The sequence below is a fragment of the Brachyhypopomus gauderio genome, unplaced genomic scaffold, assembly GCF_052324685.1.
Source record: "Brachyhypopomus gauderio isolate BG-103 unplaced genomic scaffold, BGAUD_0.2 sc135, whole genome shotgun sequence".
Classification (NCBI taxonomy): domain Eukaryota; kingdom Metazoa; phylum Chordata; class Actinopteri; order Gymnotiformes; family Hypopomidae; genus Brachyhypopomus; species Brachyhypopomus gauderio.
The window spans coordinates 281,418-293,765 of NW_027506956.1; the positions used below are offsets into that span (position 1 = coordinate 281,418).

At 43.8% G+C, this 12,348-nt stretch overlaps 1 protein-coding gene across 3 annotated transcripts in view; it reads left to right on the forward strand.

The window, feature by feature from the left end:
* Positions 1 to 434: 434 nt before the first annotated feature.
* Positions 435 to 12,348, forward strand: part of trpc3 (transient receptor potential cation channel, subfamily C, member 3) — a 39,013-nt gene continuing 27,099 nt past the window's right edge. The window contains exons 1-3 of one of the 3 annotated variants that reach the window (XM_076994107.1): positions 435 to 773; positions 8,014 to 8,779; positions 10,935 to 11,120. In XM_076994107.1, the coding sequence (XP_076850222.1) occupies positions 613 to 773; positions 8,014 to 8,779; positions 10,935 to 11,120 (1,113 nt within the window). In that variant the 5' untranslated portion in view covers positions 435 to 612. Of the gene's footprint in view, positions 774 to 1,301; positions 1,432 to 2,168; positions 2,328 to 8,013; positions 8,780 to 10,934; positions 11,121 to 12,348 lie in introns of those variants that run through there. The other 2 variants (XM_076994108.1, XM_076994109.1) reach the window with 2 other exon arrangements.

A 12,348-nucleotide genomic window follows, 5' to 3' on the forward strand; every position in this document is an offset into this window, starting at 1 on the left:
GACACATTATATGAGCAGTCCACTCCCAGCCCCCACCCCCTCCTCCACCACACCTCTAAACTACACCTGTGCTTTGACCATTAAGGTCATTTTGGGCTAGTGATAGACTATTAAACTAGCATGGATTGACATGGTAGATTTTGTTTTTGAAAATTAGTTTGTGTGTGTGGGAGAGACAGAGAGAGAATGAAAGAGAGATTACATGAATTTTAAGTGCCTGTTATGAACCCTCTTTATATTTCTTTGGTTAAAAACTGGTTCGTGAAAATTGATTTGAATAATATTTTGACTAATGTTACTATTTTTCCTTTTTGTTATTCCCATGCATTCATTATTGTAATTATTGTGTTTTTTTATTTATATCAATTAAAATGATTAATGAGGAGGGATGGGGGCGGGGAGAGGAATGTGGTGACTGATTAAACCTGCTTTAGTTTAGTAGGCTCGACCGAATTCTCTCCTCACTGCATTGAACTTGTTCAAACTACCGCGTGCGGCGGCTCTGCTACCCAAGGTGAGACTCGGCACGTGCGGGAAACGTGCGGCGCGCGGAGCTCTGAGGTGGTTCACGCCCGAGCGATTAAAAAAGAAGAGAACAGAACAGTGGTCTGTATGTCAGCCAAAGGTCGGGAATCCCAATATCAGAAAAGGGCTTCGTTTTCCGAGGAAGAAGATGAACAGTGCTGGAAAGAGGAGAACGGCGGCTTGGATGCACATCACGTGAAGTCCGTGAAGACTTTCAGAGAGTCGTCGGGGTACTACCAATACAACATGTGAGTAAAGACGAGAACAGTGTGGGCTTGAACAAGTAGCCCATTATTGATATTTGTTCTGATATTTGTACCACACATACAGTTGCTACAGAACTGTACAAATGTATGCGCTATGGGATTTCTTCAGAGGATTAATCAGAATTTTTGAAATACGACTTTTTTACACACACTTTGCATTATTAATCTCGAATGTGTAATATTTAGGCTCTCCGGTGCGACTGCAATAATTCGTGTGAAATCTGTTTGAATGTTTGAGGTTTGAGGTTTTTATTCTGCGTTATTGTTGAATCTATTTACAGCATCGAAAATGCATATATGAAGTTAATGTAAGATGTCTTGATAATGTAATTATTCAGAATAAAGCTATTATTGCTCAGCCCTGGAGTGCACAGATCTTGCAGCGCCATCCCGTGGATATTCATAAGTGCTTCCGCCTGTGTCGGTTGAACGGTTGAGAAATACTGGTGATGACGTCCTAATGAAAGTCAGTGTTGCTGCTGGTGGTGGTATAATGACGTCGATAAATTACAAAGGATAAAATAAATGGCCTTAGCAGTCGATGTGGAGTAAGTCGTGGACAAAGGGAAATAAACATTGCAGGGGATACGAAGATGAGGACAGTATTGGATACCGTTTTATCTTCCAGGGCTTCTATAGAGTAAGTCAAGATCACTCTTATCCATTACTGAGTTTTGAAAGTTGCACATGCGCTAATTGTTATTACGTTCATGTGTAATGCATCACACTGTGCTCCAGGGCAAATCTCTCCATCTAAAACAGTGTGTCAGAATAGATGTGTGGCAGGACCCTGAAGGCCTTGTTCAACATGCAGAGCTCACCTCTGAACTGGCAGGTGGATGATACTGTTACAATGATGCACCAGAAAAGCACCGGGAGAGCTCATCATTTGTGTAAATTCATGTTTGGCTTAAATTGCCACGGAACTATCCAGTGAATGACAATTACATGCAAATGCACTTTAGTTATTTGTTTCATCAAAGATGTGGAGACTGGGGCATCTTGTCACATGGGTAAGGTGTCGCACTGTTGATGTTTCTGACCTCAGGGTGTAGTACTTAAAAGTTTTATAGTTTGGTCTGACATTATATCTTGTCTTAGGAATGCAAAATGCAGTGTGTTATACTTTTGCTATTGTCCTGCATTAGGCTTTACAATTTGGCCAACATGGCAGTTTGGGGGCAAGATGTCCCAGCACTACCCCAGTTCTGCCTCATAACCAACCCAACCACGCCCATTAGCAGCAACCCAGCCCTGCCAGGAACCATTACCAATCCATTACCTGCCCAGAAGGGTCCACCCAGCTCCGCCCAATCACACTGCTTCATCACTGCACAGCAATGCCAGCTCTGACCACAAAGCATCTCCTGAGGATATTTGGCCAAACTGGTAAAGAAATTTTAGCTGGCCAAGAAACATTGCTTTTCTGACACACCTGTCAAGGGGGCACGCAAACACAGGGACAACCCAAACAAACTTTGTTCTGAAAGAAATGGAGGGTGTGGACAAATCTAAAACACCAAAGAAGAAGAAAAGGTGGGTGCAAAATATAGTCTAGATGACTTTTCACCAGATGAAGATGATTACCTGTGCATCGTTTGCATAGATCTGTCCAGGGGATTGTATGCAAACGTGTGCTCATAAAGAGAACACCCAGGCCAGGCAGGTTATGTGTGCGAGTCTGATGGTGAGTCTGATTAGAGATGTCTCAGGTCAGGTAACTTAGAGCCTGCTGGCATTGCAGTTTTATTTGAATACTTGTGTTAGGTGAGAGAGTGTTTGAAATGATTTTCCAATTGTTGAAGCATTAAAAGAAGCCCTATCGCAGTCCAGGATGGACCTGATGGTTAATGAAGCTTTATGATTCATCATGCCTTTTGAAAATGTATATTTGAAAAATGTAATGAATACTAGGTGTACGGCTGAGCCACCGTTTTTCCTTTCTGTACGCAGTTTGTAAAAAGGAAAGTGTGGGAAGGTTTATGGTCTATTTAATCTGAAAGTCTGTGAATTGTTTTTCTACAACTTGTAATTTATTTGGGTTGCTGTCATCAGTCCATATAGATTTGTAGCATCCACCTGAGGAAAAAAGTATTACTTATCAAAAGAAAACGTTAAATCATCCGAGTTGTTTTAGGTCAAGCAGTTCAGTTGAGTGGTTAAACTAAAGATTTACCTTTGGTGGATGGATTCACTGAAGCTTGTCAAATGGGTCTCACGTGGCAATTGATTTATACTGTTGGTATAGGCTGTAATAATAATAATTATTTCTTTCATTTTGTATGCAGTAGTTTGAACACTGATCCAGTGGTGTAACTAAGATCTTATGAGCACCAGGGCAAGAAACAAATATTGAGGTGGCATCCAAATCAGTATATATGCAGTATTCATGTTAATTTTTTTGCTATTTTGACATCAGTGCCATTCCATCTCTACCTAAGGCATGTACGTTTATAGGAAGCAGTTAGTTTAACGTGGGCTTCTTGGTTTTTCACTTGGAAGATTTGCCAGTGCTCAGCAAAAGGCACGGCATGCTACACAAACCCCTGCCTCTGTCATTTTTAATGGACATAATAGGCAGGCCGTCTCCCGTCTTTTGAAGCATCCAGTTTATGAAGTTTGTTTCATCCAACTGCTCATGTGTTTCTTGTGACTTTTGAGCTCTGCTTCTATGCTTGAATTTTCTGACCATCTTCCCAGCTCACCCTGGTGCATGTCAGAGTCTTGTTAATATTAACCAACTGTTAGCACTGGACTGCCTAATTGGATTTGAACAATATACATTGTATTTAGCTAGAATCATTGCTCCCAAATATGCATGTTGGGATGAAATATGTACTTCGATATATCGTAATGGGATTTTTTTTCACGTTTTATGATTTTATGATGTAATTATGATGTAAATCATGAGTGTATATATAAATAATGCATAGGTCATGTCTGAATGATCAGACACTGCATTATGGGCCCCAGTACAATGTGTCAACCTGCTCTCCTATTCGTGACCCCTGTACTTGACCCTATGTCAGCCTGTGCTGGTAATCTTGTCAAATTTGTAGCGTAATGCACCTCCCATGGTGGAAGACTTGAAGGCGCCATTATCCCACAGCACATGTATAATCTAATAATAATAATAATAATAATAATAATAATAATAATAATCATAGTAGCTTTTAGGCATCAGTCCTAAACACAATGCTCAGTTGAGGCTGTGATGATAATTGAGGATACGAACATATCGAGGTAACAGGGAAACTGTGCATAGTTATGTCATACACCACCATTCATATTAGCTCACTTACTGTCAGTAATACACTCACCAGCCACTTTATTAGGTACACCTTGCTTGTACCGGATTCGACCCCCTTTTGCCTTAAGAACTGCCTTAATCCTTCATGGCATAGATTCAACAAGGTACTGGAAACATTTTGGTCCATATTGACATGATAGCATCACAACGTTTGCTGCAGATTTATTAGCTGCACATTCATGATGCGAATCACCCGTTCCGCTACATCACAAAGGCGATCTGTTGTATTGCGATTTGGTGACTGTGGAGGCCATTTGAGTACAGTGAACTCACCGTCATGTTCAAGAAACCAGTCTGAGATGATTCGCGCTTTATGACATGGCGTGTTATCCTGCTGGAAGTAGCCATCAGAAGATGGGTACACTGTGGTCATAAAGGGATGAACATGGTCAGCAACAATACAATAATACACAACACTACACAGCACTAGGTTGTGGCGTTGACACTATGCTCAATTGGTAATAATGGGCCCAAAGTGTGCCAGGAAAATATCCCCCACACCATTGCACCACCACCACCAGCCTGAACCGTTGATACAAGGCAGGATGGGTCCATGCTTTCATGTTGTTAACGCCAAATTCTGACCCTACCATCTGAATGTCGCAGCAGAAATCGAGACTCATCAGAACAGGCAACGTTTTTCCAATCTTCTATTGTCTAATTTTGGTGAGCCTGTGTGAATTGTAGCATCAGTTTCCTGTTCTTAGACGACAGGAGTGGCACCCTGTGTGGTCGTCTGCTGTAGCCCATCCGTCTCAAGGTTTGACATGTGCGTTCAGAGATGCTCTTCTGCATGCCTCAGTTGTGATGACTGGTTATTTGAGTTACTGTTGCCGTTCTATCAGCTCGAACCAGTCTGGCCATGCTCCTCAGACCTCTGGCATCAACAAGGCATTTGTGCTCACAGAACTACCGCTCACTGGATATTTCTTCTTTTTCAAACCATTCTCTGTAAACCCTAGAGATGGTTGTGCGTGAAAATCCCAGTAGATCAGCATTTTCTGAAATACTCAGACCAGCCCGTCTGGCACCAACAACCATGTTCAGAGTCACTTAAATCACCTTTCTTCCCCATTCTGATTCAGTCTACATGCCTAAATGCATTGAGTTGCTGCCATTTGATTGGCTGATTCATTTGTGTTAATGAGCAGTAGGACAGGTGTACCTAATAAAGTGGCCGGTGAGTGTATGTGCATGCTGTCTTGACTGAAATTGAAATGGATTTTTCCACTTACGTTACCTTCTCTCTTGAATGGATGAGTGTGAGGACTGCTGGATTCTGCAATGACCAGACGCATGTGTGTGTGTGTGCATGTTTATATTTATGAACTAATACACAACAATATCCAGTCACTCAAACCCACTTCACGTCATAATAACTGCTGTTGGATTTCTTTTACCAAATGAGGATGTTGTTCTTATGAGCTGTATCATTTGTTTCACCCCAGTCCCTTTTCACCTTTTTAATGAAACCAGTCAGGGGGAAACATTAGCCTTACTTACTTTTCCTGGCAATCTTCTCCTATTTCATGATTGCAACCGTAGCAATTAGCCTGAAGCGCTTACAATACAAGGCCCTACCAGACCTCAAAAGAGCCACACACCCGAATCATCTCTTATTAGATTTTATTCCTTACCTATCCACCAATACATTTATTTGTTTTTATCGGTGGTAGTATAAAATATTAAAAGGATGGTTGCAGCAGTAGAGCAGTGAGACATGGCAGTTTTTCCACTGTGTAAGAGTGCTGAGTGTCTGAGTTGAGCACACCGAGGCTCTCCACTGATCACAGAATTTACTGCTCTGTAAGTGGCCAGTGTGCAGACATAAAGATGCCCAGAGAAGCCCTGCATGAAGACGGGCAATACATTAAAGCCGCAGGCTTCGTTTGGCCTTAGTGTGTGTATGTGTAAACAGACGTGAGTCAAAAGAAGGACTTTTTAAAAGCTGCTGAAAAAAATTAATGCAAGAGCCACACTGGCAAACAAGGGTGACTCCGTGTGCCTGATCCAGTCCATGTCTTAGGTGTGCTTAATAAAGCTCTTTAAGCATAAACATTTCACCCACAAGAACATCAGACCTTCCATTTTAGATGCTTTTCTGGTTTCGTTGCAATGGTTTGCATGTATACAAACATGCTGCAGAGGAAAAGGAAGCACTTGTATTGGTCACGCATGGTAAAAGAAAGGTCTAAATAGATGTTTATTGCAGTAAGAAAATCTACATGGTTTCTGAGCCTTTTTTGTAATTAAGGTTTGACTGGTCTTTGTTGTAATATGCATGAAATTCTGCTTTAGTATGTGGCTATTAGACCTGTTTCACTCCTGCACTGTTTGAAAACAATTAACTACCACAAGAATCGTGAATCTCTTTGCTGAACCGCACAAGTTTGCCTCAGGCAAAATTAAATTGTCCTTTCTGCACAAATTCCAGAGCAGATTAAATCCATATGCTGAAATGATCGTTGGAGAAGCAGACATTAGGAGGACTAATATTGCACTGTTAGCACTGAAGATCTTCACATCTGGTTCCAAGTGAAGTGGCTCTCAGTTCTCAAGCCTCTTGGCATCAAAGAGACCATAAAACAGAGGTGTGCGCAGCACTGCTCAAGGAAATCCATTTTCTTGCTTCAGCAAAACCTTCGTGGAGGGGAGATAATATAGTCCAGGGACTTGCGGTGGGAATAAATGCATGGTGTTTGTTTACTCTCGAATGCTATTCTGTCTTCAGGGTATGTGGAATATGAGCAGGTGTGTAATGAGTACATTTGAAATTTTGAATGAGGTTTTGTGGGATGAGGTTCCTTGTGACCAGTGGATGGCATTACAGTAGGGAGGGAGAATATAAGAGTTAATATGATGGTAATGAGTAGGGGACCTAAAGGGTTAATGTCAAAACTGAATGGTGCTGCCTGTTCAGGATGTGGTTGTCATTTGCATGTATTTTGGTTGCACTTGTTTGCAGATTGTAATGTGTTGCAGCATTTATGAGTTTAGTGTTTATGGTGCAGGAACAGACCTGGTGTAGTTTAATGGGATTTAACAATGCCTGACTGCAGATCATTTAAACAGCTGTTTGGGTTTCTGGTTCACATTCAGACATATAAAACACATTTGCATACTGATCATGTCCTTAAGTGGTTTAAACAATTACACCACCACAGTATGCACAAATAATGCCACCAGTGCTAAACTGATGGATGGTACTGTGGACACAGCTAAAGATAAAGCATTAGAGAAATTAGGAGCAGAGAAATGATAAAAGTCCAGTTGCTTTGATTAGTGACAGTGTGCATGGGTAGGCATTTATATTCTACAACCTGCACAAAAGCTTTCTCACTATTCAAAATAGCCAGAAAATCTTCCACTAATCACTGCTACAGATTTTTATATATGAAACAGCAGAACTTGTGATAATGGGCTATTTAAACTGCAGTGTAGACAGAGACACAGTGACTACTCTGTGCGGACCGACAATGACTCAGCATCACAGTGATACAGAAGTGACCATGATGAGGTGTCAACATGTGGTCTGATTATGGCATCTGTTGTGTTTCATTAAAACGCTATTAAAGGCAGGTGGAGTTCACACCGTCTGCAGGGTTCTGTCCCCACCACGCCACTCTCGGTCCCACCCCCACCGCCCTCTCCTGTGGGCTAATATCCTGGACCAAATATCCGTCATCTGCTCCTGGTCAGATGCAGCTTCTGGTTGGACCAGTGTCAAAGTGTTATCATTTCATACTGACATCAGGCAACAGGGAGCTGTTTCTACTTGGATGAGCTTGGGAGGGACCGTGGCTGTCTGAAGAGCTTATAGTTACATGCTCTTTCTTTCTATAAGTGGACACCGTTATATTGCTAAGGCGGAGCGCCATCACCTGCGTATTTTATTGTGTTTCTGCCTTCCAGGAAGAACTTTGACTCCTTTCCCGCCCGAAGGATGACCCTACCACGCGAGAAAGGTCGGCGTCAGGCGGTGCGCGGGCCGGCGTTCATGTTCAACGCGCGGGGGAGCAGTCTGACGGCCGAGGAGGAGCGCTTCCTGGACGCGGCGGAGTACGGCAACATCCCCGTGGTGCGAAAGATGCTGGAGGAGTCGCGTACGCTCAACGTCAACTGCGTGGACTACATGGGGCAGAACGGGCTGCAGCTTGCCGTGGGCAACGAGCACCTGGAGGTGACAGAGCTGCTCCTGAGGCGTGAGAACCTGGCGCGTGTCGGCGACGCCCTCCTGCTGGCCATCTCCAAGGGCTACGTGCGCATTGTGGAGGCCCTGCTGGGCCACCCGTCGTTCGCGGGCGGCGAGTGGCTCACGCGAAGCCCCTGCGAGCTGCAGGACGACGACTTTTACTCGTACGACGAGGACGGCACGCGCTTCTCGCCCGACATCACGCCCGTCATCCTGGCGGCGCACTGCCAGAAGTACGAGGTGGTGCACATGCTCCTGATGAGGGGCGCGCGTATCGAGCGCCCGCACGACTACTTCTGCAAGTGCTCGGACTGCACGGAGAAGCAGAAGAAGGACTCCTTCAGCCACTCCCGCTCCCGGATCAACGCCTACCGTGGGCTGGCCAGCCCTGCCTACCTGTCGCTCTCCAGTGAAGACCCTGTCCTCACCGCCCTGGAGCTCAGCAACGAACTCGCCAAGCTGGCCAACATCGAGAAGGAGTTTAAGGTACCGTGGCTGTAGCAGCTGCACTCGGTTACGCTGCAGCAGCAGTTCATGAGTTTAACTTGTCCTTCGGTTGGTTGTCATGAAAGGAGATGATTGTCAGCGTGAGATGTCCAGATCCAGACTGAGATGGTAAACCGTGCACTCAGATTTGGACAGTAGTGCAACCAGCAGCTTCTTTTAAACTGTCTCCAGATCTCAGCTCAGCTTTCAGAAGTGTGTGCTGGACAAAAACTATTATTCTTCAAAGATCATGTGCCTTTCTCCTTCTTCTTACACTCTGTAATACGCTAACTCCAAAACTGCCTCTCTCTATGGTTCTGGTTGTATTTTTGGTCATATAGAAAGTGATAATGGTTTGGCTAAAATGGGTAGATGAGTAGCGGACAATGGGTAGATGGGTAGATGAGTAGGGTGCTTGTTGATCTGAAGAGTCTCTTATATATGACTCTTACTGTGAGCAGTAAAGAGGAGTTCACCATGTGCTACTTGAGTGTGACAGTAATGCATGCTGACAGATGAGTGTCAGATCATGAAAGCAGCAGAATTAGTTGTGAAAGCAAAAATGACCTGGTAAAGAAAGGACATTACTGGGCATTTGGTGTGTATATATGTTCACATCAGCATCATATAGATGTGTATTTATAGCACTTGGCACACACCTGTGTGTAGCAAAGGTTTAGGGCAGGATCCACACCCGGTCCTGAACCCCTGGTTCTGAGCCCCCGGTCATGAACCCCTGGTCCTGTAATGAATCTGGCACAGCAGAAGTGTCAGGACACCTGGTTTTTCTTCCTCAGCGGTAGTCTTCATCACACTGTCCTATAGTCAAATCCAGAGAATGTATTGAAGGGGCATATAGAGGCTGACGCAGTGTGTAGAGGGTACAGGACTCCAGTACAGAACATTGTGGTAGATTTACAGCCCTAACTGTAAAACGCATGGCAGCTTTGACCTTCTACGTCTCTTAAGTGTATCCAGGCTGTAATGTTCAGTTTCCCCTTTGAAGGAGAGGAGGGTGCTCTGTGAATAAATGAACGCTCTCTTCTCAAACCAACATTCTTCCCTTTACGAAGGAGCTGGGTGAGAGGATCCCATACTTCACACCAACCTTATCTACAAGAACATGTGGAGGGTGTTCGATCATTCCACTCTGATATATTTACATTATACTCCTACATTTAACAAAAACACAATGGTTAAGGGATTATTAAGATATGGGACCCAGGTTGCCCAGAAATAGAAGAGTAATTATATAATTATAGTAATTTAACTTTAGTAGTAGTTATATATATAACCATTTGAGGATAAGTAGATGAAGGGATGTGGATGTTATTTTGAGCTCAGTCTGGTGAGGGATTGTGGAACTGCCTCTCCTAAGTAACAAACCCTGTGGTCTTGTTTCTCCACACCACACTGATTTTTGCATTCTTATCTGTCTTTTGTCACTCTGAATGGAACTGCATGAATATTTTAAGCACAATGTTTAAAAATGCTTAACAGCACAATCCATTTTTTAATTTCAACCACTGATAAAAATTGAACAGGCTTCTGGTGAGTATTGTTGTTACAAAATAATCTATGAAGCATTTAATTTTAGATCATTTATGCCTTTTTAGCGTTCACAAATATTTCCCTAGGAGGGGTAAGGTATTTAATTAGTTTCCCTACTCCTCTCTGCAGATAGTGGAGTCTTATGTTCTCACTGTAGACTTGCTATTAATAGTTCCACTGGAATAACCATGGGAGCTTTTGGTGAGGTAGAAAACCCAAATACTGCCATTCATTTCAAAGGTTTTTAAACAAAAATGTTCTCAGGACAATTTATTTCATGTAATCCTTAACTGAATTTTGTAACAAAGTTCACTCATTGAAAACATTCATTGTTAGAATGCAATGGAGAAGAGGAATAGAACTGTTGTAGCAGTGCCATGGGTGAGACTCGGGTGAGACTTGGGTGAGTCTCAGGTGAGATTCGGGCACAAGACAAGCTCCTCCCTGCCCCAGCAGCCTCCATGTTCTCTCTATTGATATGAAAAACTTGGTGCTGTGAAAGAATGATGCACTCCTCCTGCTCTCTCTCCCCACCCTATCTCTCTGTACCTCTCCTCTCTCTCTCTCTCTCTCTCTCTCTCTCTCTCTCTCTCTCTCTCTCTAGAATGACTACAGGAAGTTGTCTATGCAATGCAAAGACTTTGTGGTGGGTGTGTTGGACCTGTGTAGGGACACAGAGGAGGTGGAGGCCATCCTGAATGGAGACATCTCAGCTGAACTACAGGAGGGACAACATCACCGCACCCTCCTCAGCAGAGTCAAACTGGCCATCAAATATGAAGTCAAAAAGGCAAGTAGCAGGAGCTTATTTATGAATCAACCCTATCTCCTAGGCACTGGATCATTTTATGAATCGACCTCAGCTCCTAGGCACTGCTTGCCCTTGATGAATCAACTCCAGCTCCCTGCGGCTGGATCCCCTTGATGAATCAACCCTTGTTCCTAGACACTGGTTCCCCTTTCTAAATCAACCCCGGCTCCCAGTGACTGGATCCCTTTATTAATCAACCACAGCAACTAGCCACTGGTTCCCCTTTATACATCAACTCCAGCTCCTAACCAATTAGTCCCCTTTATAAATCAACTCCAGCTCTTGATCCTGTTTATGAATGATCATTTGCTGTGCGTTATATTCATGCACTTAGTAATGCTGATTTCCTCACCATATGCACCATGTGCAGCTCTCTTTATGCCTTTACTGTACAGTCAGACATGCTACTAATGTATACTCCATATACCACAATGCATTAGAAGTACCTTTTAGGAACATCTTCATTAATGGTGAGTCTCTGAGCATAGAACATCTACTGACTGGATGTCTCTGGATAGCAGAGCCTGTCTGCCCATCAGTGACTCTCCTGTACCTGAAATTTACTGTGCCATGACCATGTCAGTGTCATTTTACAATGTAGTCATCAGTGGCTGCGCAGTCACAAACTCACCGGGGATGGCCAGTAGGTGACCAGTGAGTGTTGGTCCAAGCTGCTAGTGATCGGGAACGTGTGTGTGTGTGTGTGTGTGTGTGTGTGTGAGCCATCCACGCTTCCATCAGGGTAACCTCGGAGACATACCTGAGCTACAGGTTTCTGCTTGGTGAAGTGCCCATTATATTCACACCGACTTTAGCTGGGACTTGTCTGCTATGCTCATAGCCTCCATTTAATTACAGGGCAAGACATAGTCGCTCAGACACATCCACACACACACACTCAATCACACGCGTGCACACACACTCATGCAGGGATTACAGGGTTGACTGTGGGGGTTAATCAAGCTAACAGCTTGAGCAGCTAAGCGCGATGAGCCAGACGCTAAGCTCAATTTCCAAACGTGATTGGTGGAGGGGGAGAGTGCTTTGAGGAGGGGGTGGGGCTCCAAGTCACTACAGAAGCCAACCTCAGAGGAGTACGTTACATCACTGGCATTTACATAGTTGGCAGTGTGTTCCTGTCATGAGGAAAGAACTCATGACAGAAAAGTGACTATACGTCCAAATGTGTAGCACAGTAGATGCTGTT